The sequence below is a fragment of the Vulpes vulpes genome, chromosome 9 (assembly GCF_048418805.1).
Source record: "Vulpes vulpes isolate BD-2025 chromosome 9, VulVul3, whole genome shotgun sequence".
NCBI lineage: Eukaryota > Metazoa > Chordata > Mammalia > Carnivora > Canidae > Vulpes > Vulpes vulpes.
In genome coordinates this window covers 59,385,660-59,412,927 of record NC_132788.1, presented here as the reverse complement: position 1 = coordinate 59,412,927, position 27,268 = coordinate 59,385,660, and the positions used below count along the sequence as shown (strand labels likewise).

At 36.4% G+C, this 27,268-nt stretch overlaps 1 protein-coding gene across 3 annotated transcripts in view; it reads left to right on the top strand.

Moving 5' to 3' along the window:
- PPARG (peroxisome proliferator activated receptor gamma) overlaps positions 1-27,268 on the top strand; it is a 131,510-nt gene that overhangs the window by 59,286 nt on the left and 44,956 nt on the right. For all 3 annotated transcript variants that reach the window (XM_072720273.1, XM_072720274.1, XM_026016878.2), the window contains 2 exons: positions 21,699-21,926; positions 23,236-23,405. In XM_072720273.1, the coding sequence (XP_072576374.1) occupies positions 21,707-21,926; positions 23,236-23,405 (390 nt within the window). In that variant the 5' untranslated portion in view covers positions 21,699-21,706. The remainder of the gene's footprint in view (positions 1-21,698; positions 21,927-23,235; positions 23,406-27,268) is intronic.

Genomic DNA, 27,268 nt, shown 5'->3' with positions numbered 1-27,268 from the left:
CTACAGCTCCTTCTACTGGAGTTTCTTAGCACAGCTTCTTCTGTTTTGTACTGTTTCATATTTATTTCTGTATTTCTAGTTATTTTTTCTCATAGATACTATGTAAAAATAGATTGTGTTAACTAGTGTGATTTGTGTTTTATAAAATAAGTGCTGAAGTGTTACAGTTAAGTCACTTCATTGTTGAAATGAATGGCTTTACATTTCAATGTAATAATTTTTCTGGAAGCCTGAAGTTTGAACATACTAATCACTTGTTTTTTGCTTAAACACTTGGCTGTTTAAAATTAAGAAAAAATATTTCCTGAAATACTATTTCATTCTCTTAGGGTGATTTGATTCAATGTATATATCTGTCACCTGAGCCTCTTAAATATGAGTTTGGTTTCATTGTATTATATAAAAATATGTTACTCTTTGTTTATAAAAGCCATAGAAATTATTGCTATCTTTCTCCAGTTATTAATTTAGCCTGCTGATATCAGGACAGATGTGAAATAGTCCTTGAGTCAAAATTTGGTAATTTTGTCTGTTTGCAAAAAATGTGTTCAGAGTGTAGTGCAATAAATATTTTAGGTTAACTGAGGAAAAATACTATTTATGGTAAGAGATAGTTATGTGATTCCAGTTAGTTTTCATTCTGTACTGATCTCTATATATTTATGTCTTGGATTTGCCCAGGGTCTAATTGTTTTGAGTCTCAAATCCCCTCCAAAAGAATAACTCAGTACTTTTCTTCTTAATTAGTACAGAATAAAATTAATAGCAATTAAGAAATGACATTGTGCCAATTATTTAACTTTCGTTTATATGGTCTCTGATTACTTCTTATTCATGTTGTTTTTCTGTTGAAAATGTTATTCCTAAAGGCCAAACACGTATGATTGTTCACTTCAATTGCATTTAGACATATAGGGGGGCCTGAGTAGCTCAGTCAGTTAAGTGTCTGTCTTTGGCTCAGGTCATGGTCCCAGCTTCCTGGGATGGAGCCCCACCTCGGGTTCCCTGCTCAGTGGGGAGCCTGCTTCTTCCTCTCCCTCTGCTGCTCCCCCTGCTTGTTCTCTCTCTCTGTCAAATAAATAAATAAAATCTTTAAAAAAAGAAATTAGACATAATCATCATTTGCTCTTTGAGCCCATCAGAGATGAAACACTGTAGAGTTTAGGTATTTGGCTTTAATACAGTAATAAATTTAGGTGCTCCTCCTTCTTTACTATAGACAAGGTGGGATTGGGGGTTGTTGCAAGTAGCTCGGTGCTACTTTGAAGTAAAAGTGGCTTGTTGAGTGTGAATGATCCAGCTGTCCAAGCCATATTGGTCATATTCATGAGATTCAAAAATTTATGTAGCCACTATGCCCAAAGAGGACTTCTGTGCTTTTTCCTGGGCTCCATTATCACAGTGACCTCCTGCCTTTATCTTATTCCCCTATTTTCATCATGAGCTTCTAAAGTAACCCCAAGTAACCCCATTCTGGCTCTGAAACCATTTCCACTAGTAAAAATTGGCAAGACTGAAGGGAAGCTTCCACAAACTGAAGCTGAATATGCCTCCTGCTTTTAGTGCCAGACTTAGTCCTGTGTGAATTCTATAATTTTAAAGTGTTGCACCAGAGCATTGAAAGATGATGACATGCTTGTCCTTTGGAGCTGATTGAGCAATGGAAATATGCCTTGGAGACATGATAAATGCTGCAATAGACAATCCTTTGAAACAAGCGCCTCTCCAGAGATAGGAGTGAGTGAGTGATTGCCCGCCATTTTTATTGAGGGATACTTAAACTGTGTCTCTGTAACTCCAGGTAACTATATATTTGGAAGCATTTAAATAATTGACCAAAGTTTTCATCTTTCTAGAGGTTTTAAGGGACCCGTGTAGTATCAAGGAATGTAACTTAACAGTCTTATTTTGGCCATGTACGTTCCACGTAAATCTGAATAAGTCATTTATCCTCTCTTCCCTCTGTTTCCACATATAATAACAGATATACAGGGTTATTGCAAGGATTAGATGACACAATATTTGCGAAAGCACATCTGAAGTCCTATATAGACTGTATTGTTTTGATCTTCTAATATTAATTACTTATGGATGGAAAAGAAGACATATACTGTCCTAAATTGGAAACATTTTAAAGAGAATATATGGCAGGAAAGGTGCAGAATTCTTTGTGCATCAAAATAAGTGGTGCTTTTTGAGTGAGATGGGGCTTCTGCATATGCTCCTATGAATGTTTTGATGAGGAAATAATCATATTTAGAGAAAGTATATTTCTGTCTGATTTTTTTAAAGATTTTATTTATTTATTCATGAGAGACACAAAGAGAGGCAGAGACACAAGTAGAGGGAGAAGCAGGTTCCATGCAGGGAGCCTGATGCAGAACTTGATCCCAGAACTCAATCCTGGCACTCGATCCCGGGACTCGATCCTGGGACTCCAGGATCACTCCCTGAGCTGAAGGCAGATGCTTAACCGCTGAGCCACCCAGGCGTCCCCTTGTCTGGTTTTTTCTTAATGGGGGAATTACCTCCCCTTTTGTTAAACATTTGTTTCAAAAAAGATTGAATTTCCAAAAGTTGAAATCATTCTTTGGCCCTAAATGAAAGCAACAATTACATGGTTTCTTCTCTAAGACATTGAAAAACTATCTTAGATTATAATATTCTTTATGACGAAGATTTTGATCATTGACACAGCTCTGAATTTCATAGTCTCACATTAATAATTCTGGACTTTTTTCTAGGATTTTACTCTTGTCCATATTAATATTTTTCTTTAGCATGGCTCTATTTTATCATTTATTTCTCTGATTTAACTGTTCATATCTCTTTTATGATCAGCAGGACTTAGTAGATTTGGTAGAGTTCTAGACCCTGAGAATTTCCCATGTTTCCCAAAACTGTCATTTCTCTTGTGCGTCCCCCCAAATTATGAATTTTAGGAAACACTAAAAACAAATATCATGTATATTAGTTGCTTATAAGAAAAAACAGTATTAAAATATCTTTTTTTTAATTTTCCCCTGGCATCCCTAAGGAATACAACTTGTCTTAAAAGCTACCTGACAGCAGCTAGCCATTTAAACTATTCATCGGGGCGCCTGGGTGGCTCAGCAGTTGAGCATCTGCCTTCAGCTCAGGCCATGATCCTGGAGTTCCAGGATTGAGTCCCTCATCAGGCTCCCTGGCATGGAGCCTGCTTCTCCCTCTGCCTGTGTCTCTGCCTCTCTCTCTCTCTCTCTCTCTCTCTCTCTCTCTCTCTCTCTGTCTCCCATGAATAAATAAATAAAATCTTTTGAAAAAATAAATAAGTGAAAACTGTCCATCACAGTGTCAAACATGGAACATCAGATGGAAACTATTTTTGTGGCTCTGTCAGAGTTTGTCATAGGTCACTATCTTTGTCAACATGCTCACCTATAACTTGAATAAGGTAACCCTTAGGAAACTCTAAAATCATCATAGCTCCTTATAAAGTACATGTTCTTTGCACCAGAGGAAGTCTTAGCAGAGTCAGTTTCTTCATTGTATTAGGTCAACAGAACTGACATGGGTTCTGTTATTTTAGCTTCATTTGGACACCCTTCAATTAGGTGTAAGAAAGTTTTCCAGTAAATGCCTCATATCCATCTACTAGTGTGGAATATTTGCAAAAATATATGTGATAGTGAATCAGACTCATTTAAATGGAACTAAATTTCTGTAAACCTCTACTAGATTACCCTTTTTTTGTAGATGCCGTTTGAACCTGTAACTAATTTAGAGACACAGGAATTACATATGCAGCTGATAGCAGCTGCTATCCAACCCCAGTAACCTCAGAATTAAGATCGTGTGGCTATTTGAGTACACAGTTTTTTAGACCCATGTAATTTTTATCAGGTAAGAGATTTGCCAACCCAAGATTGAAGTTCCCACAAGTGGTGAATGGTTTGCATTATAAAGTAAATTTAAAACAGTCAACTGTTAATTATCTACATGTGTGTCATCCCTTATTACCTCATGCTGGGATTCCTGTACAGCCTTTTAGCTGACTTTCTAAGTGAGGAACTTTCAGCCATCCAGTGTAATATTCGGGATAAGTGGTCCTCAAAGCCTATCAGCCTTCTAATATGTGAAGTAGTGCACCATACTGAACATTGTGATGTCTAAACACCTCTGCCTAGCTTTCAAAGCTCTGTATAATCTGTTTCCACTTTGTGTATTTTATTTCTCTCCACACTCCAGTGATTAGTCTGCCTTGCTTTACTTGGACTAATCACATTGTCCCAAGAATAAGCCAGACTCACTCTTGCCTCCAAGCCTACTACATCCTGGAATGCCTTTCCTAATTCTTCAACCTTTTCAAATCCTTACTATCCTATCCTTCAAGGTCAGGTTCAAGTAGCCTCTGTGCCACGAAACCTCCTCTTAATACATTACTATTAATTGCTACTCTACACTGAAAATATGTTCAGAATATATCTCCTCTCCCCATTCCACTGCCAGCACTCTAATCCAAGCCATTATATCTTGCCTGCGTTGCTATCCCACTCTTTGACAGGTTGTCCTGCCTCTACCCTCACCTCCCAAGTGCTTAGTCTCAGCCCATGAGGGATCATGTTAAAATGTAAGTCAGATCCGTCACTCAGCTTACAACCCAACTGCAACTCCTCACTTCACTTAGGATAAAAGCCCAGTCAGCCCCAGACCCCCACCCGACCCTGGTCAACCTGTCTGTCCTTTCCTCAATCAGCTCCAGCCACATTGGCCTCCTCGCTGTTCTTTCCACATTCCAGGCATGCCCCTGCCTTAGTGCATTTGCTCTAGTTCTTGTTCCTTCCTTGAGCCCTCATCCTCTGACATCTTCTCATCAGCCCTTTCTAATCTTGGCTAAGATCTCACTTGTAGTAAGAACTGCCTCTACCCCTCTGTTGTTGAATTATCTGCCCTCCTCACTGCCCTTTCCCTCCCCCTGCTTCATATTCTTTTTTCTAAAGTATTCATCATCCTTTAACGTACTGTATCATTTGCTCATTTATTGTATTTATTGTTTATTGTCCACTTTCTCACACTAGCATATGAACCCCATAAAGACATAGGGGGCTTTGTCTAGTTTGGTCACTGACTGGTATGTCCCAAATGCCTAGGACATGTTTGGTAAACGACCAGGATCATTAATACTTGTTAAAATGAAAAAATAAAATCCTCTCTTTTGTATTGGTCTATATCACGCTATTTAGCCCTTACTTAGAGACTGTCTGATGGTATTTTCTGTTTTATATATTCCCCTAATTCAAATTACATAGTAATTGAGGATAAGACCATATTTTATTCTCTTCTTTATTCCACAAGTATCTAACATATAATAGGTATGTAATAAGCTCTTATTGTTGACTTATTAATACCAAGCTGATCTGCTGCTGTACCTTGCCAGCTCCTGAAGTGAGGCACTAGAATATGTTAGATAAGTAAAAACAAAAGTTTAGTGTACATGCTAACATATTATTGTAAAACCCATGCTGATATAAACAAACCACTTGCCGGGATGAGCACTGGGTGTTATTCTATATGTTGGCAAATTGAACACCAATAAAAAATAAATTTATTTAAAAAAAAGAAATATATTCAAACTCCACCCCCCCCCAAAAAAAATAAAGGAAACTAACAACCTTGGAAATAAAACCCAACATTATATATGCTAAAACCAGGTACAAATATATTTTGAATTACTTGTTATGCAGTTATTTGCATCATATCCCTCCATTGATTTGAATTATCATTAGTTGAATATTATTTGAATGTTAATTTGAATATCACAGTTTGTGAATTATTCAAATGCCTGACTTCTTTTGCAAGTCTGCCTACCTTTTCATACTTCCAGTATTCATTTGAACTTTTAGGAGACTTATTTTCTAGCAATGCTAAGAAAAGCAACTTATTTGATTAAGTAACCAGTATCCAATCATGATATTGGACTTAGCACAGTGCCTGGTGTGTAATATGTGTCCAAAAAACGTTAGTTTTGTCTTCTCACCCCTAAAATGGAAGTTACAACTTTGGGATAATACAGATTTTCATTATCCATGCTATCAAAAGTTTTCCATTACTATAGTTAAGTCTTACTTAACTTCTTACTTGCTTACAATCGTTCCCTTAGCTTTTTTTCTCCAGAATATTTAGATATTACCTGATAGATACATATTATTAATCACAGTTGCAGAAAAAAGAAACCCAGGTTCAGTTTCTTGTTTTGGCAAAGTGCCAGTAGCAAAACTCAGGAGCAGAACAGCAGTTCTAATATTCTTCATAGGTTCTAGACACGTGAACCCCATGGCTCACCTAACTTCTTTGTTTTTTGTTTGTTTTTTGTTTTCGTTTTTTTCACCCTACTTCTTTGAATTAAGTCACTTCTTTTGGAAAAAGTAAAACATTCATTATTCTTATTTTTTTTGGCTTTGCATTACCAGATGAATATTTTTAATGTAAGATTGTTGGATATGACATTACTGTTGTCTTACACTTCCTAAAACTCTGATTTTAGTTTATTTTTGATTTTAGACCTATTATATAGACTGGGAAAGTTTGCTTAATTGTCTAAAATAAGAGCCAAATGTGTCAGTTTGATATAAGTGTGGTCAGATTTACATAGAAATCTCTGCCATTTACAAAGAAATCTCTTTGGCACTGATATAACCACATCTCTAGCCAGTTACAAGATAGAAACAGTTGACCCAAACAGTTGACCCAGTTGACTAAGAAATCAGTCCAATTTGCAAGCATATGTCCTAACACAAAATTTAATCATTTTGATATCATAGTCATTTAGGCCTAATCAAACTCAGAAAATATAAGATACATGCTAGATAGTAGAAACAAATATCTTTTCCTTGGAATATCTTTATCAATAATAATCCAAATCCGGGATCCCTGGGTGGCGCAGCGGTTTAGCGCTTGCCTTTGGCCCAGGGCGCGATCCTGGAGACCAGGATCCAATCCCACGTCGGGCTCCCGGTGCATGGAGCCTGCTTCTCCCTCTGCCTATGTCTCTGCCAATCTCTCTTTCTCTGTGTGACTATCATAAATAAATAAAAATTTTAAAAATAATAATAATAATAATCCAAATCCTAATCATCCCACAGGGTTCTCAGAATTCAAAACCCATCTCTGCTATGAAGTTATCCTGGATTATTTCAGAACATGTTGTCTTTTTCTACTACATTTCTAGAGCACTTAATGTCTCTATCACTAGTTTGGTTTCTATGCTGCCTTCTGTTATTAAACGTCTTTCACCTTGGTAAGCTTCTCAAGGTCAAGAACTGCATTATATAATGTATTCCTTGTGAGGCCTGAAAAATACCTTGCACATAGTATTAGGTAATTGGTTATCTTGATTTGAGATGGTTTGAGTTTTATATTACTGATTGAGCATGTACTGATATTAAGATACTGAGAAAGGAAAAGAAAAGTAAAACAAGGAGGGGCTTTGAAAGAGTAAAGCTATAGTAAAATATGATAACTCTTTTAAGAAAAAAAAGTTTATGAAATAGATTGTTGATACAAAGAGGAGTTAAATAATTACCATAGATTTGGTAGCTTGGATTTAAGCCACTGACTTTATTTCATTTAAATAGAATGTTTCCAGAGACAACTCAACTGATCCAAACATGTTAACTTTGCAAACATAGGATTCCTGATCTAAGCATTAGTATTTGGGAAAAGATTTCCTGCATTAAAAAAAAAAAAAAATACAGAGTTCTTGTAAAGCAGAATATGCCTTACATATAAGCCAGGCAGATATAAAGCAAAAACATAACTTTCAATACTCCTTAGGATAAAATGTACTTTCTCTGAATTTTTACCTTCCCTGTTTACTCTGACCTGAGGACCTTAATTGACTATGTATTGAGCCTTTATTACACAATGAAGTCAGTTAGAAAGTAGTTTATTGAGACTAATTTTAATACTATTTTGTAACTTCTGAGTAGAAAAATTCTTAAATAAATACCCTAGAAATTCCGTAACAATCTTTTTAACACAAATGAAAGTTTTTTTTTTTTTTTTGGCTTATGTGGTTGATCTGCATGTTTCCTTCTGTCCGCTCCCACTCCCAGGACCCATCTCTCCTGTTTAAGCTTTTTATTGAAGTACAGAATGCATAGGCAAAAGTCTGTAAATCATTTTCACAAATGAACAAAAGTGTAATTCGCACTGAGATAAGGAAACAAAACAATACCAGCCTTCCAGCAGCCCTCTGACTGTTCTAATTTCTAACCTATGGATTAGTTTGCCTGTTTGGGGGTTTTATATGAGTAGAATGATACATCGTTTACTCTTTTGTATGTGGATTCTTTTGCTCACCATTTGTTAATCACATTTACTCTTCATTCTTATCACTGTATTTCATTATGTGAATATATCACAATGTATTTATCTGTCCCTATTGATGGGCAATCAGGCATTTTTCATTATTGCAAATAGAACACCTAGGAACACTCTCATATAGGTCTTTCAGTGAACAGGGGTTCACATTTCTGTTAGATGTATATGTGAGCCATAGGATGTGTTCAGCTTTAAGAGGTACTACCAGTTAGTTTTGAACACAGCTGTACCATGTATACTCCTCCCAGCAGTGTCTGAGTGTTCCACTTAGTCCACAGCTTTTCTGGTACTTGACATTTTCTTTTTCATTTTAGCCATGCTGGTGGGCTTATGGTGGTATCACACTGTAATTTTTATTTCCCTTTCTCTGATAACTAAAAAGTTAAGCACTTAAAAAAAATATTTATTATCCGTTTGGCTATTCTTTTTTCGTGAACTTCCTGTTCAAGTCTTTTGCCCATTTTTATATTGTGTACTTTAGATATAAGTTCTGCAGCATACTTTGTTAAAAAAAATAATAATAAAAATAAAGCATGCTTTGTCAAATACCTGTACTGCAGATATCCTCTCCCCCACTGTGTGTTACTTTTTCATTTACTTAATAATCAGTTTAAATCTTAAATATCATCCAAGTTATCTAATTTTTCTTTTATAATTAGTGCTTTTTATATCCTGCCAAAGAAATCTTTGCCTACTCCAAAGTTGATGAAGTGTTATTCTAGTTTTTATTTTAAAAAATATTTTGTTTCATATTTCACATTTAGATCTGTAGTCTGTATGAAACTGATTCTTGTATATGTTTTAAGGTAGAGGTTGATTCACTTTTTTCCATATGGATATCTAGTTGACCCACTTCATTTATTGACAAGGTGATCCTTTCCCCATTACACTGCAGTGACATTTTGGCCATAAACCAGGTGACTATATATATGTAGGATTGATTCTTGACTTGCTCTCCTGTTGCATTGGTCTATTTTTCTCTTTGCACTAATTAATATATTGTCTTAATTGCTGTAGTTTTATAATTGGGTTTAATATCTGGTAGTAAAATCTTCCAGTGCTATTCTTCTCTTCAAGATTGCCTTGGCTATTCCTGGCTCTGTGAATTTCCATATACATTTTAGACTCAGTATTTAACTCTCCACACAAAAATGCTAATATTTTTATTGGAATTTTTCTGAACTATAGATAAATATAGAGCAAATTGACAACTTTACAATATTGAATATTCTAGTCCATGAACATGGTGTATCTCTTCATTTATTTAGATGCTTTTTCTTAAATAATATTTTTGAGTCTTCATTACAGCAGTCTTATACATATTTTGCTAAATTTCCGTGCTAGGTATTTGATGTTTTTCATACTATCGTAAAAATCATTTTAAAATGTCATTTTCTATTTGTTGCTGGTTAATAAAAATACAGTTCATTTTTAATACTGGTTGACCTTATATCCAGCAACTTTGCTAAATTATCTTATTAACTGTAATGCTTATAAATATATATATAAAGACGTGTCATTAGTTTTATTTTTTCTTTTCTAATCCTTGTTTTTTTCTTCCCTATTACATTCGATAGGATTTCTAGTACACTGTTGAATAGAAGTAATGATAGATGGTATGCTTATCTCATTCCTGATCTCAAAGGAAAGCTTTAAATATTTCATCATCAAGTATGATGGCTACTTTAGTTTTTTGTTTGTTTGTTTATGGATATGCTTTATCAGATTATTGTTTTATCAGTTCCCTTTTCTTCCTAGAGATTTTTAAAAATCATGAATGTTTTGAATTGTGTCAAATGTTTTTGTGTAAAATATTTTTGATAATGCTATAATAGCTCAGAAGGACTATTTAGACATAAAAAAGTTTATATTTTAATATCACATTATAATAGTTTTTGAGATAATACATAGGATAGCTAGTGAAAATCTGCAGATCAGCCCATAACCAATGGCAATCTGGCTACATCTGTTTTGACACTTTTGTTCTCATGTTTGTTTAGCTTCAGACCATTGTCTTCTCATTAAGAGTGCTTGGCACAGTAAATTAAAAACAAGAGTACACAGAAGCATAGTGTATCACATCATTTTGCCAGACTAAACAATTCTGAATAAGACAATGCCTTTCCATCGGTGATGATTTCAAGCTATTTGAGGTACTTCAGTAGTAAAGCATTATTTAAAACCACTACCACTCTTATCTTTTCCTGGTTGCAAGAGGGCCCTTGACAACGTTTGAGAGGTGGATAAAGCAAAGAGAAACAGTACTCCAGCAGATCTTTGGTGGCCCCTCCTTTCCAAATAGTTAACAGACTCCTGGACCATTCCCTTAATTTTTTTCCTTTCCACTGAGGCTCCTGTCTTCCATCCTCATCACCGTCTCTCTGCAAAGCCAAAACCAAACTGTGCAGGGGAGCTAGCCAGGGAGAATATTCCAGTTTCTTTCTTATGACCTCTACATCATGCTGCACTGGCTGCTAGTGTATACTTGGTAAAGTAGGAATCTCAATTAAACCAGAGTAACTCACCGCTCAACAGATTCAGGTTTAGTGTTGATTCAATTACTAGTAAGCCTCCCGTTAGAAACACATGAAGGCAATTTTAGCAAAAGAACCAAGCTTGAGTTAGTTTGACCACGGTGAAAAAGAGGACATGAATCTCCAACTCAGGAAGCAGAGGAAGTGATGACTGTGGATGAGGGCATGATCCTGTAATCTTTCCTGTCTCCTGACACCTCAGGACTGGATTAAGCAAGCTATCTAAACAAGATGTGACCCATGTAAGAGAAAATGATCTCTTGAAAAACGTAAGTGCACATGGCCTTCTCTAAAAGCTGATGATAGGCCCTTTGTTGATCTGAATTTGAAAATTTGTTACAAGACCTTCTGGCTCATTATAAAGAAAAGTACATATATGGTTACATATTGGAATGCTTCAGCATCTGCCAGAGTTATCAGTGGGAGTATCAATGGAGAACCAAGCCATAGAAGCATTAGATTTGGGTCTTAATATAGTCTAAGTAGATAACAGGATGAAAACGTATTTTTTCACATTGAAGAAACAAATGACATAGCAAAGAATCCATTTCTAATCCCTTTCTTAATTCATGGTGTCCAAAGTAATAAGTTCTCTATTCTGAGAAACCACACAGGACTCATATCCCACTACCTATTACCTGTGTGACATCAGGTAAAGCACTTAACCTCTTTTTTTGTTTTTTAGTATTTTATTTATTTGAGAGAGTGTGAGTAAGGGGAGTAGCGGGGCGGGGGGCGGAGAGGGACAAACAGTCTCTGTACTGAGCACAGAGCCCAATGTGGGGTTCATCGTGGGGCTCAACCCCAGGACCCTGAGATCATGACCTGAGCTGAAATCAAGAGTCAGATGCTTAATTGAATGAGCCACTCAGGCTTCGTGCACTTAACCCCTTCCTGTCTAACATTTTCAATCCATTGGGTAGTGATAATGATTGTGTATAACCCATAGGACTATTCATAGATATAAATTATATGTATGTATATGTGTATAAATTACACATATATGCATTGATAAATTATAAATTACATATGTTATGATTTTAAGGTAGTGTGCCTGTCATGTAAGTACTTCAAAATTGTTATCTATTATTAAGTTGTACTTCTGCTAATGTGATCCAGGTTTTTCCTGCTTTACTGATCAAAATACTTGATACCAGTGAAGGAAAAGAAATGAATTGACAGAATTTTTTAAATACTTGAGCCAAAAGGACAGTCAACTATTGATCAAGCATCAAAAATATTTTCTGATTTTTCTTTATTTTACTTGAAACTACATTAAAATTTTCTCTACTTTTCCATTATAGTTCCTTTTAGGAGGACTGAGAAACATGCAAGGAGTATATTTACTTCCTTTGTTCAGTGAAATCATGGGAAGACACTGTAATTAAAAGATATTTAGCTTAGGGACGCCTGGGTGGCTCAGTGGTTGAGTGTCTGCCTTCAGCTCAGGCCATGATCCCGGGGTCCTGGGATTGAGTCCCGCATCGGATTCCCCACAAGGAGCCTGCTCCTCCCTCTGCCTCTGCCTCTGCCCCTCTCTCTCTGTGTCTCTCATGAATAAATAAATAAAATCTTCTAAAAAAATAAGAGATTTTTTAGCTTAGTTTTTACTTTTATGAAAGTAATACTTGTACGTAGTTTTGAAAGTCAGAATAAAGCTTTTCATGAAGAACAGTTCCTATTCCTCAGACACAGTAATCTTTAATTCTTTTAAATATTTCTCCTGGAATTTACCTCTGTGTCTTTAAGATAACATGTGAATGCTGCTATTTTAAATACATATTCATTCCCCACTGACTTCCTGCAGTGGAAGAGAAGTTAGCTCTTCACCACAACACCCCCTTTTCCCAAAACACGCACTTCTCCTTCCCCCCATCTTCATGATGTATTTGTAATTATAAGTAAAATCAGTTGTGTACATCGTATTAGCTTTGAAATTGTGCCAGGCAGTATACTACAATTCTGTTTCTGATCCTGAATAGCTGTTTATTTTTCTGAAGTTAATATCTTTTTTTACTTAGAAATTGTTCATTTTTATTTTTCCTTTTCCAGAACGTTTACTAGTTCTTTCTCAAACTCTCTGACAGTAGGTGGTCATATACATCAGGCATTCTGATTTCTTGGGTGATCTCACATGGCCTTCTTCACTTTCCTGTTCCATTCTATCCAGGCTATTTGGGATCTGTTGTTCTGGGTCTTCCTTCCACCCCTACTGTACTTAGGTCCTTTGTTTTGTGGATCCCATATTTTCCTTTCGTTCTCATGTGGAACTCTCGGAGTACCTGGGGGGTAACTTTTTTTTGAGGTCCTATATTTCTGAAAAGGTCTTTCTACTCTTACACTTGAGTGAAGGTTTGTTTGGCTGAATCTGAAATTGCAAGTTGGAAATAATTTTTTCTTTGAATTTTGAAGACCTTGCTCTGTTGATTTTCTGGCTTTCAGTGTTACTGTTGAGGAATTCACTGTCATTCTGGTTCTGATCCTTTATATAAGCTTTCTCCTCTCTCCACCACTCCCTACCCAGGGCTGGAGGCTTTTAGCATGGTCTTTATAAAAAGAGTGTTAGTCTTTTTTTTTTTTTTTAAGATCTTATTCATTTATTCCTGAGAGACACAGAGACACAGAGGCAGAGGCATAGGCAGAGGGAGAAGCAGGCTCCATGCAGGAAGCCCAATGCGGGACTTGATCCCAGGACTCCAGGATCATGACCTGAGCCAAAGGCAGACACTCAACCACTGAGCCATCCAGGTGCCCAAGAATGTTAGTCTTTATAGTGGTCCCTTTCTGTGTGGTTTAAGAAATCATTTCTCTCTTGGGTCCTGTTGTTTTAACCAATGTAAATCCTTACCTTTGGTCACTCTAAAAGAAAACCTGAGGGACAGCTTCACACTTTTCAAGTGCAAGTGGTAGTGGGCAAATATGTAGAAGATGGTAGCTTTTTATGTTTCAGAAAATGAGGGGGAAAGTTACAAACTCTAACATAGGTTAGACCATCACTTCCCAAACTATTCCGTCAAATGTGAAAATCTGCAAATGTTGCACACTGTGCCTTCCTCTCCTTTGTACATTCTCATGAATTATTAGCATATGAGCCTTAAGAAGTTCTGCATTTAACCTTGCTTGACCTAGCATTTCCTAAATTTATTTGCTTACAAAATTTTTAAAATTATTTTAAAAGGAACATTATTAACATATGTAACACAGTTGGAGAAAAGCCAGATAAGACCTAGACTTTCCTGGACAAAAGAGCAATTAAGCATTGGAATGAATAACCAAGAGAAGCTGTGGACTCCTTTTCCAGAGATCTTTAAAACAGGACATCTGTTGAAGGCGTAGTCCTGTTTGAACAATAGGACTTTGCTGCTGTTTCTTCCTCTTCCTGTCCCCTAGTGGTAGCATTGGAGGCTTTGAGCCCACCTTTTACATGAGTCTACTACTCTGGTTACTGATATGTATAAGAATTACTAACTACTGCCCATAATTAACGTTTATTAAGAACTTACTAAGTGTCTGGCCCTATGTTAGATGCTTTATATATATTATCTAATTTAATATTCACAACACCTCTATGAGATAGGCAATATTGTTTTACAGATGGGTTAATTAGGTATAAAGAGATTACAAAACTGGCAAGCAATAGGTCAAGATTCAAACCCAATGCATCTGACAATACTGGCTCATTTATCTTCAGTGTTAATGTTCAGAATGACAATCCACAAAAAAGATAAATAAGATATGTATGCCTGTATTTATTATGTAAAAATTTGGACTGATCTGTGCTCACTTTATTAGACTATTCCTTAAACCTTTTGATGAATTCAGATTTTATTAATTTTTGTTAGAAACAAATTCTGTTACAGGTGGTTTTATTCTAATTTGCCATCCAATAAATAGGTACTTGCATGAGACTTCTTTCTTTCATAAATTTGATGTCATTCCTATAGCTTAAGACCTCCAAAAACCTAGATCTGTGAAAACTGGCATAGGTTAAAAGTCCCATTTTCAGAGTGCAGAAAATGCTAGGATTGGAAACAGTAAACCTGGATTCTCATTTGGTTAGCCCCTAACTGTGTGTTCATGAGCAAATCATTCTCTTATTTTCTTCATCTGTCAAATGAGGGATTTACAGTATCTCAAAAAAGACATTTTTCATTCTGATATTTCAAGATGATTTTTCTCTCTGGATATCAGCTATCATCATGGGAGAGGACTTCAATTAGAAAATTCGCAGGGTCAATTTATACTACAAAATGGTATGCATGAATCAATAGGAAGGACTAGATAAATAAGCTGGAACCATATTGATGAGTACTATGATGTTAAATTGAAACAAATTAGAAGAGAATGAAAAAAATCAGCGATTAAGTGTTTCTTTAGGGTGACTTGCAACAAAGCTACTAAATTTAAGAGAATCCATGAAAGGCTTTTTTCTGCCACCTGCTCTTGTACACCTTAACACCTTTCTCCAAAGAAGCTTCTCTTTGACAATTACTCAGTCTTTTTAATAAATTCCCAACTTCCTATACTTGGCACATCCTAGGTGTACATTGAAGGCTTGTTTAAATCAATTGTTGTTTAGGACAGAACTAGAAGGGGTGTCCTTGGTGGCTCAGTGGGTTAAGTGTCTGCCTTCAGCTCAGGTCATGATCCCAGGGTCCTGAGATGAAGCCCCGTATCAGGGTCCTTGCTCAGGAGGGAGGCTGCTTCTGCCTCTCCGTCTGCCATTCCTCCTGCTTGTGGTCGCTCTCTCTGTCAAGTAAGTAAATAAAATCTGTAAAAAAAAAAGAAAAGAAAAGAAAAGAAAGTTTAGGACTGGAAGATCAGGAAGAGATTTGTTTTTTTTTTTTAACCAGTTTAGAAAGTTAAGAAAAAAAGTTTAAAAAGTTAAGTGTGTAGGATATAGATTTTTTGACCATCTGGGTTCACAAACCAGCTCTACTCTTTAGTAACTGTGTGTTCTTAGGCACGTTACCTACTTCCATGTCTGTGCCTCAGTTTCTACTTCTCTAAGGAGAATTTTTAGTGTATCTACCTCATAGCTAATGTAATTAGCTGATATTGTAGTAAGGAGATGCAGCATTTCCCCAGAAATTCTAATAGAACTTTCCCTTTTCTTAAGGAGCAGCGTAAAAACCCCAAAGGTAAACCACATAGTTCTGATGCTTGATTTTATACATTGCCATCTTTTCTGGCTCACTTCTATATTCCCAAATAATGATGCATTTCCAGTTAGAGAGGTTCTTGATTTGGGCATGATATTGTTATATTTTTCTTTGAAATACACTGTACTTTGGAGTATTATGCAAAGTCTGCTCGTTGACTGTAATAGAGTGTAAAGCCAAGTTTGAAGGTCTAAGATAAATGACACAAATTCATGTCCTTGCTCACAGTGTCTGCCTAAAGACTTTTGCTTGAAACACACTTAAGGTTGTAAAATTGATAGATACACCCTGATACAAAACTCTCCTGTCACCCAGCTGAAAAGTTAAGATACTGTTACTTATCCCTCAGAAGGACTGTTGTTCATGCAAATATTTTGATCATTTTTCTTTCATGGGTAATTGCATGGAGTAACAAAAAACACTTACTCGACTTACAGCTTGGCAGAAACAGTAGCTTATGTTTTCTAGAGACAAAATTAGAAGCAAGCTCCCTGGACCCATCTCTAAGTCAAAATAAAATATAATGTCTAGGGAACCACTGTGCTTCTCAGTGACTATGGTCTATGGAGTAATGTTTTTTAGGTCAGGATGTCCCAGAATAAAAAGGACAGAGAGAAGGGAAAGGGGGAAAGGAAAATGTGTATTTGAGTAATATATTTTCTTAGAGATGAAGAGGCAAGTGTTTTTTTCTTTCTGACATTGTCTTTTCTGTGTGTGTGTGTGTGTGTGTATGTGTGTGAGGGGGGAATACTTTACAGAGCCCTAATCTTGCTGCTAAAATTATCAAGAGCAAAAGTGAATATACTGTATATACCTTGTTGAACGGAAGAGTTACAGTTTAAATTATATTTCATTTAAAGCATTGAAGATTATCATCTTTTCTAGGGAAGTGTTAAGTTTTAGCCAAACTAAACCATTGAGAAAGTATCTTCATTTTTCTCCTTTTATTTTTGTAAACATTTTAACTGTAAGTTTTCTTTTTCTATTTTAATTTTTTAAAGATTTATTTACTTATTTTTAGAGAGAGAGAGAAAGCAAGCATGGGTGCAGGGAAGAGGCAGAGGGAAAAGGAGAGGGAGAGAAGAGAGAATCTTGAGCAGGCTCCATGCCTAGCACAGAGCCAGTGCAAGGCTTGATCCCACGACCCTGAGATCATGACCCGAGCCAAACCAAGAGTCTGGCACTTAATCGGCTGAGCCACCACGCACCACTGTTTTAATTTTTATTTACTTTTTAAGTAATCTCTACATCCTTTGTGGGGCTTGAACTCACAGCCCCAAGATCAAGATTTGCACACTTCACCAACTGAGCCAGCCAGGTGCCCCTATTTTTTTTTTCATTTTCACATAGGAACAAATGGTTATTCAGTTGGCAAACATTTAGTAAACAACAGCCGTGCATAAAGACTAAAGGAAAAACAGAATAATAAGACACCATCCATTTAGAACTTGAAATCTGATATATTTATCCAAATAGTTATATCCGAATTAAAAGAGAGGTACAGAGAGCTATGGGGAACACAAAGAATGGAGAGTATCTTTTTAAGTTGGAGACTTCATGGAAGGTTTCCTGGAGAAAGTAGCATTTGGATACTGTGGGATTTCCCACTGTGGGAAAGACAGAGGGATTATGACATGTAGCAACGAGGGATGGGAAGAAGCTAGAGCAGCCTTGGCATGAACAAAGATGAGCAGACTAGAAAATGCAGAGCATGTTTAACCTGGGAAATAGTATGATATGCCTAAACACAAGGTATGCCAAGAATGGGAGTGGGATCTGCAATCACTAGCAGAAAGTAAGGCTGACAAAGTAAGTTAGGGCTGTATCAGGGAGGGTCTTGAATGCCATGGTAAGGCATTTCATTTATATATATGATATATGAAGGTCAGGGTTTCTCCTGCTTTTCAACTAATATGCCCTTGAAAGAAGAAGACAGCAAAAACATAGCATTCTGTGGGGGAAAAGGGAGGGATTAAATAGTTGGAACACAGGATATTTAGTGCGGTGAAGCTATTCCATATGATTCTGTAATGGTGGATGCATGACCTGCATTTGTCAAAACCATGGAATGTACAAACACAAAGAATGAACCAGAATTCAAACTGTGGATAATAATAACATATCAATAATGCTTTATCAGTTTTGTAACAAGCATAACGGGCTGATGGAAGTGTTAATAATAAGGAAATTGCAAGTGTTAATAATAGGGGAATTGTATGTGTTTCAGGGGTCAGAGACAGGGAGGAGGGGAAAAAGGGCCTATAGGAACTCAACTTTCTACTAAACTTTTAAGCAAATCTAAAACTACTTTTAAGAATAAAGTCTGCCTGGGTGGCTCAGGTGGTTAGCGTCCAACTTTTGATCTCAGCAGGTCTTGATCTCAAGATCAAGCCCCACTTGTTATGAGTTCAAGTCCCATGTTGGGCTCCATGTTGGGCATGGAGCCTACTTTAAAAAAATAAAAATAAAGTCTAGGGGCACCTGGCTAGATCAGTAAGTAGAGCATGTGACTCTTGATCTCGATGGTTGTAAGTTTGAGCCCCACATTGGGTATAGAGATTATTTTTTTAATGAATTATTTAAAAATAAGTAAATAAATGAAAATAAAGTCTATTTTTAAAAAACAGCATTCTTTTGGCCCTGAAATATACTACAGGTACCAATTTTTTAGGGAGTTCCATGTTATATCTTTAAAATCATGTGAATTATTTATTCTGTTCTTTTACACACAAATGGCTATTTTAACATTAAAATTTTCCCCAAAACTTTTTAGTAAAGTAAATGACCCCTCAAGGTATGACTCTGGTGTTAAGAAGCATGGCTTTCATTGACAGGGAATCATTAAAGTTATATATTAAAAGTGAAACAAAACAAAATTAAACCAGCAAAATGATGAGCAACCAATTTTTCTTGCAACACAGATATTTTTTGCATCCTTATTTTCATTTCCCAATATTCATACAGAGGCTTATACACTACCTTTAACTCAGGCAACCTTTATTTTGTTTGCAGATGAACTTTGCAACAGGTATAATGAGAAACAGATGATAAACCCACTCTTGTGGATATTACAATCAAGACAAAAGAGGTATATTTTGATATGAAGGTAATTTATACCAAGCAAAGTAGATAGAGAAATGTAAAATAAGTATGCTGAGGAGATGGGCAGAGTAAGTGGAGTGACCTGGGTTAGTCAGATTTAGATGAATTGTGAAATGAAGGACACAGTTTGATGGGTGCCTTGTCATTAAGAGTACAGATGTTTTTCTGGGTGTCATTGAGACCCAGCATGACCTTTAAGCTATCACCAGTACACACACATTCCTCTTCTTGTGTGTCGTGTTTATACTGTGACTCAGATAACTTAAGGTTGTTTGGGTGCTTATTTGTGTAGATATTCAGATATATGAACCCAAACAGTGCCTTAATGAGTCCTCTTAGAACCCCTGAAGCACATTCATAGGACAGTCTCCTTATTCGTGTTTTCAAGGCACTTTGTTTTCCTTATGAAGACCACAACTGAAACTTTTAACCTCATGCCTTTGAGAATAAATTCCTTAGCTCTCTGCTTGCTGGGAAAAAACAAGAGGCCTACTGACAAATACCCTTAGGAGAGTAGCCCTTCCTCCATAAACTCTTTTCATCAATGCTCTCATTGATATCTTTCTCATTGATAAAGAAAATATATACAGAATAAATAGGGTCCTGGGTCAATCTTGAGTTTATCTCCTCTTACCAGCTATTGGACACAGGGCAAGTGTGTCCTACTTCTACTTCTACTACTACTACTACTGTTGTGTTCACTCTACTTCTCGGTCCTGGCTTATTATAAAGTGGGGATAAGATCTTGGGTTACATGGAGTAAGAAATAGAACGTGTCTGGTGTGTGAAAGGTACTTCAGTTTGTACTAGTTTGCTTCCCCCTCTTACTGCCTGTTCTGCTAAACTTTCACGACCACCTTGTCAATTCATTTGGTATTTAATATGAGCACCTCCTGTGAGCCAAGCCCATTGGTAGGCGATAGGGAAATGACTGGAAACAGGAGACATAAGCCTATGATTTCAGGAGCTTCTCAAGTCAGCAGTCACAAAATCACACAGCTCTTCACTGGTGGGCTTTTTTTTTTTTGGTTCACTGTGTTTTTGACCGAAGAGTTACCATTTAAAATACTCAGTGGCTGCTTTTTTGGTACCCCGTTGAATAGTGAACTGGTTTCAGGAGAACCAAGGACCCATGAGGTACCGTATGGATTCACATGTCTGAATATCCACATCAGTAAGTACCCACATGGGTTCCTTTTTTTTATATATATTTTTTTCTTTATTTATTTATGATAGTCACACAGAGGGAGAGAGAGAGAGAGAGGCAGAGAAACAGGCAGAGGGAGAAGCAGGCTCCATGCACTGGGAGCCTGACGTGGGATTCGATCCCGGGTCTCTAGGATCACGCCCTGGGCCAAAGGCAGGCGCCAAACCACTGCGCCACCCAGGGATCCCCCCACATGGGTTCCTAGTGCAGAGGGCTTAAAGTCCACATACTCTGGTGACTCACAAGCCCACATTAAATAGTTGGAACTAAAATCCCTCAGGGTTTTATTTCACCTACTGTCACCACAAATCATATTTTGAAAAATACACATGGCATGTATCATCCTAAGCAGGCAGTACATGAAACGAGTTATTTTGTGGCATTAGAATCCATATAAGTGTTTTAGCCTTTGTCTTTATATGTTTCCTTGTTTCTATTTTTGTTTTGTTGTGGTTTGGGGTTGAGAGTGGCTTAAAATTAATGCTGGGCTAGATTGTCATTTAGACATTCTCTCATTTATAATCAGATATGTTTCCATGTATCTCTAACCTTTTCGTTCTCAATATGGAAGACACGTTCTCTTCTTTAAGGAAAACTATAGGCATAGAAAAGAAGTATTTGAGTAAGTTTTCATAGAGGGATCTTCCCTTTTAATACAGTTAAAGAATAAATTTTTACCTAAATTTAATGTGCCAAATTTCTGTCACACAAAACCATTATAAACACAAATGGAGGAGCAAAATTTTTATCCTAAAGAGAAAAATATTTAAGATCTCTAATTTCAAAAAAGTAAAATCTTTCCAGAACTCTGTGCTCTAAAAATCGTGAATAGACTTGATTTGATGATCTTCTTTAAGAGATAATAAGAGCAAGGCTGTTTGTAGGACATTCCTGTGGGTACACTGACTACGTCAATACTATTATAGGGTTCTCTGCTGGAATATCCAGGTAAGGGTGGCTTCCTTCCTTTAGGAAAACAACCTGGACAGGACTCAGAAGGTGATCACTCATCGTGATAACCAGATGAGATCATGGCACCGAAGACCCTGTCAGTCCCTTTCCTCTGTATCTTTTTTTTTTAATTTATTTATGATAGTCACACAGAGAGAGAGAGAGAGAGAGAGAGAGAGGCAGAGACGCAGAGGGAGAAGCAGGCTCCATGCACCGGGAGCCCGACGTGGGACTCGATCCCGGGTCTCCAGGATTGCGCCCTGGGCCAAAGGCAGGCGCCAAACCACTGCGCCACCCAGGGACCTCCCCTTCCTCTGTATCTATAGAAGATTGCTCTGCTCTCCAGAACTAACTCCATAGCTGTTCTTTTTTCCATTTCAGAAACTACCATGGTTGACACAGAGATGCCATTCTGGCCCACCAACTTTGGAATCAGTTCAGTGGATCTGTCCGTAATGGATGACCACTCCCATTCTTTTGACATCAAGCCATTCACCACTGTGGATTTCTCCAGCATTTCCACTCCACACTATGAAGACATTCCATTCTCAAGAGCGGACCCGATGGTTGCAGATTATAAGTATGATCTGAAGCTCCAAGAGTATCAAAGTATGATAGTTATTTTTACTTTTCAGACTGCTAAGACTATAGAATTCAACTGACTTCTCAATAACACTGGAATAAATGCTCCAGACACTAAGACTCTTTAGAAAAGATACTTAAGCACTCATTTACTCATCCATTTATCTATAAAACATTATACATTTATGATATACCAAAAAGGAAAGTAGTGTGTCTTTCTTTTTTTCCCTCCTTTCTTCCCTCTTCCTTATTTTTTGTTTCTTTCCAGCATTGGCTGCATTGCCAGGTTTATCTCAGGCTAAGAGTCCATCACCCAAACTTTGAATTCTTTTGGCCACTTTTAAGTTAATAAGTAATAGTTTGCTACCTTACATAATTTCTCATCACCAGATTGCTAAGTTGTGGCCCATTTTTCCTAATTCTGCAATTTGAGCAGCTTATACTGAAACCTATTTTCCTGCACAAATTTAAATTTTGCCATTGTAGCCTATTGATAAACCTTCCTCCATTAAGTAAATTCACATCAAAACATCAGACTCAAGACAAACCAAAACTGCACTCTTCAAGATAAAATAAATTTCTATGATGCTATTTCCTTGATTTTTATCTTTGTGTGCTGATATGCTGGTTTTCCAAAGCCACCACCATGTAATTGGCAACCATTACTTGACAATAAGTAAGAACTTCCTGTATTTCTAGTTTTTTTTTTTTTGAGATAAATAATATACTTGGTTATATTCGTGTGGTTTTCAGTTACAGCCTAATATGGAAATTTAATAGGCCTGATCCTAACCAGCAGAAGGGTAGTATTTACTCTCCATGGGTTCTCTCATTCTATCAAGGATTATTTTACAAACCACCTTTTCTGACTCAGCAACACTGATGAAAACTTGGTCATGTACTTTTACAGCAGTGTTCCTTCTGTGTTTCTTTTCCAAGAGTGGTTTAAAAATACTTCTAAAATGTAATATTTAAATACAAATATATAATTTAATTTTGTGATGAATGCCAAATACAGCACATTATGTAGCAAAATAACCTTAATTGTCTCAGATACTATGTGGTATCTGTCAGAGTTTCAGTACTACCAGGTATTAAAGGGTTATAGAACCACAAACTTCATTCCCTTCCCCATTTCATTTTTACAGGTGAGGCTCAGAGGTGTTGTGACTTGCCTGTGGTTACAAAGCCGACTTTTTCCTATGTTTTCTCATGTTCCATAATGTTTCTACACTTAAATAATAAACATATGGCAGTAGGGTGTACTATGGTGACTTGCCATAGTGCCTTTGTAGAGTTTTTCATATAATTAGCTCTCACATTTTTCTGTACACAGGTGCAATCAAAGTGGAGCCTGCATCCCCACCTTATTATTCTGAAAAGACTCAGCTGTACAATAAGCCTCAAGAAGAGCCTTCCAACTCCCTCATGGCAATTGAATGCCGAGTCTGTGGAGATAAAGCTTCTGGGTTCCACTATGGAGTTCATGCTTGTGAAGGATGCAAGGTAAAAAAAAAAGAGAGAGAGAGAGAGAGAGAGAAAGGGAGATTTTTAAAGAAATAATTGCTGAAATTTTACCTGTTACTTCGTTATATAGCAAGGAATTAAGATAAAATGTTTTTGTTTGTTTTGGTAAAACCCATTCTTCAAGTGATTTATTTGAAAACCTAAGAAAATTGGTAAAAGTAGAGCTGCTTTGCCTCACTTCCCTTTCTCCAAATTGGTCCTTGAGCCACTGATCTAGTTCAACCCTTGTATCTTACAGGTTAAAAAAAATAAAAAGTTACTTACTCAGTGTGTAATGGCAAGACAGTGATGAGCTGGCCCAGAACCCATATTTTCTAAATCCTCTAGTTTTGTTTTTGTTTTTGACCTCACCATTCCTTGTGATATTTTGTATATGTAAGGCTTGACAGATTAGATAGAGACCTTCATTTGATACCTAGAACAGTCCTGTGAGGTTGAACCCCTTGACAGATGTAGAAATTACTGTCTATGGTCATCCATTCGTACGTGGCAGAACTAAGACCAGGACATATATCTTATGATTGCTAAGCGAGTGCTCTGTATTTTCTTATTTGAACATCAGCTTCAGTCGTATGTTATGACAGGCAAAGAGATATAACTTTTTTGGAAGGGAAATACTGTGTTTCCTCCTTTCTTTGTGAAGAGTGTATTTTGGAAAGCTCAAACATTTAGTAATATTCTGACCAATTATTAAGAAATTTTTAATCCATTCATATTTTAATAGGTAGTCTTTTACAATAATTAATTTTAATATACTCAGTGAATAAATAGTATTTATTATATATTTGAGGGCTCACAATATATTGTTCTTAAATATTTACCTTATTAAATAAACACTGCTTATAGAAGATCAGATTTGATCCCCAGCTGGGCTTTTTATTCAGAATGGAAATATATAACATAAGTTAGGTAGGTGTTAGAACATCTAGGGTCTGAAATTAATATGTATTGAATTTCACTCTATACCAGATATTGTGTAAGATGCATTAGCGTATATAATTTTGAAAATACATTCTGCCTAAGTTTTTGTGTCTATAAAATGATAGGGTTGAATTAGATGATCTCTGAAATCTCTTCCATTTAAATACTGTATTACTAAAGGCATCCTAATAAAGTGAAAAAAGACAAGCTAGTCACCTAGCCACTTGCCCAGAGTTACTGCCCAATCACATAAACGCTTTAGCCCTCAGTCACCTCGTTATGAAACGATTTGGTTAGATTAGCAGCTCTCCAAGGTCTGATTCATTTTTAAGGTCTAAAGTTCCAAAATGACTTTTTGAAATACTATTGGCAAGGGACACTTTCGTTTAAAACACTAAAAGCTATTCACTGGGTCATTTTTTTTAAAGATTTTATTCATTTATTCATGAGGCACACTGAGAGAGGCAGAAGCATAGGCAGGGGGAGAAGCAGGGAGCCCGATGTGGGACTCAATCCCAGGACCCCGTCAGATCACAACCTGAGGTGAAGCAGACGCTCAACTACTGAGCCACCCAGGCATCCCTCACTATATGATTAAAACCAAACTGAGGCATATGTGATCTCTGAAATCATTATGTATCATCATTTATTTATGATTCCAATGAGTAATGAGAACATGTCATTTTGTTGTGTTAGACTTATATAATTTTTGAATAAATTGTTGCTAAATTTTGAAAAATACCTGAAGAAACCATTTCTTGTGGTCATCTTAGTAATTTATGTTGATAAATAAATACAAAAGTGTGATTGGTTTAAATTTCCACAATACATTATTGTTTTTTATAGGCTGGTAAAGCCCTTAGAAAACTAGAACATTGAAGCAAATAGTTCTACAATGATTCTGTTAGATATTTGTCAGGAGTTAACATTATTGATAACTGCTAAAAATTGAAAAGACAATAGCCAGTTATAGTAATAAAAGCTAAGTTCTGAGGGCACAAAAACTTGGAAATAAAAGCAAGCAACGAAGGAAAGTAGCAAGAAGGAGAAGAGAAAAGGAAGGAAAATATCCAAATGACATCAAGTTAGGTACAGAAAGGGTCCTAAGGCAGAGATGGAGAGTGAACATTTAATCAAACCTGAAGAATACCCTGGATTACTGGCTTCCAAGATTAAAATGTGAAGAAGGTTACACTAACCTTGGAAGGGAAATAGACATCTACTCATTGTAAAGATAAGAATAAGAAAAAAGGTTAGTGGAATAATATAATTTGGCTTCTCTAAATATAAGTCAGCAGTTCTCAAAATGTGGTCCAGAAGCCTCTAGGGGTCCCTAAGACCTTTTCAAGGAACCCATGATGTTGAAACTATTTTTATAATAATACTCAGTTGTCATTTACCATTTTCACTCTCATTCTCTCAGAAGTATACATGGAGTGTTCCAGAAACTACATGACACGGAATGGTAACAGTTCCGGTGGCTAATGGAATGTTTTTGCCTGTTATGTCCTTGCACATGACAATTTCTCAGTTTTAATTTCTTGTCTGATAAGCATCAGTAGATATAATCCACATAAACCAAAGCTCATAGGGTTCTCAATAATTTTTAAAAGAGTAAAAGGATCCTGAGACTAGAAAGATTAAGAACTGCTGAGAAAAAAATACTCATTCTTTGCTGCTTTGGAACTAATTGTTGCCATAGTCTGAATGCAGCTAATTTAGACCAGTAGCTATCAGTAATCAGATACCTTCTTAGCATACCAACAGTACTTAATAAAAAGCCATGAAAGTGAAATTAACAAGAGTGTTTGACTTATAAGTATTTTCCCTCTTTTTTAAGATTTTATTTTATTATTTATTCATAAGAGAGAAAGAGAGAGAGAGGCAGAGACATAGGCAGAAGGAGAAGCAGGCACCATGCAGGGAGCCCAGTGTGGGACTCGATCCCAGGACTCCAGGATCATGCCCTGGGCGGAAGGCAGGCACTCAACCACTGAACCACCCAGGTGTCCCTTATATGTATTTATTAAAGAGTACTTTGGCAGTTTAATATTTGCCATTTTAGTAGAATGTAGGATATGCCCATAATTAAAATACAGTTAACCATAAACCTGCAGACTAATTTATGGATTGAAAAGACTACTTATAGTATTGCTTATGATAGCTGTTAGTGAGTCTTCTGAAACAGTTTTACAGTGAACATGGAATGGGTTTATATTAGTGATCCTTGCCAAAAATCAAACATGAATAAAAAGATTAGATTTGGATTTTAAAGTGGAATAGTGACATTCTTGGATTATTAATGTTATAGACCTAGGTAAAATAGAACCTTTAGCTACTGAAAAATACATATACCCTAGAGCTTGCAAAGCTGTCACTTATTGCTTATAAATTAGACATTTATTCATCTTCTGGTAGGTTTCATCCTATTTTTGTATCTTTAGTGAAAGATCATTTTAGAACCATAGACTTACCTAAAGATATAAGTAAATATAATACAGTGTATTTCTATGTAGGGGCCTAACTCAGGAAGAGTTTGTAGTATATTCTCATCTGCCATGGGAGCTCATTGATTCAGTTTCTCTGGGCCATACCACTTTATAGGAAAGCCGAATGCAGGACCAGCACAGGGCTTTTAATCTCACTGTAAAATTAACTTAGGTCTCACTGCACCTAAGTTAAAAGTTTTGTTAAAAATAAAGCAATTAAGGAGAGGTTGGAGGAAGCTTTTTATACAGCAAAAGCAAAAAAGCATTCATTACCTTCTCACAGACATATATGAAGACTTTGGAATAAATCCATACAAAAGAAAAATTTCTACAGTGGTGATTCATGCATTTCCATCATACCAGTTCACACTATGTGGTAATCAGAACACTAAGTTGTTGAATTGCACACAGTTTTACGAACTCTAAAATAAT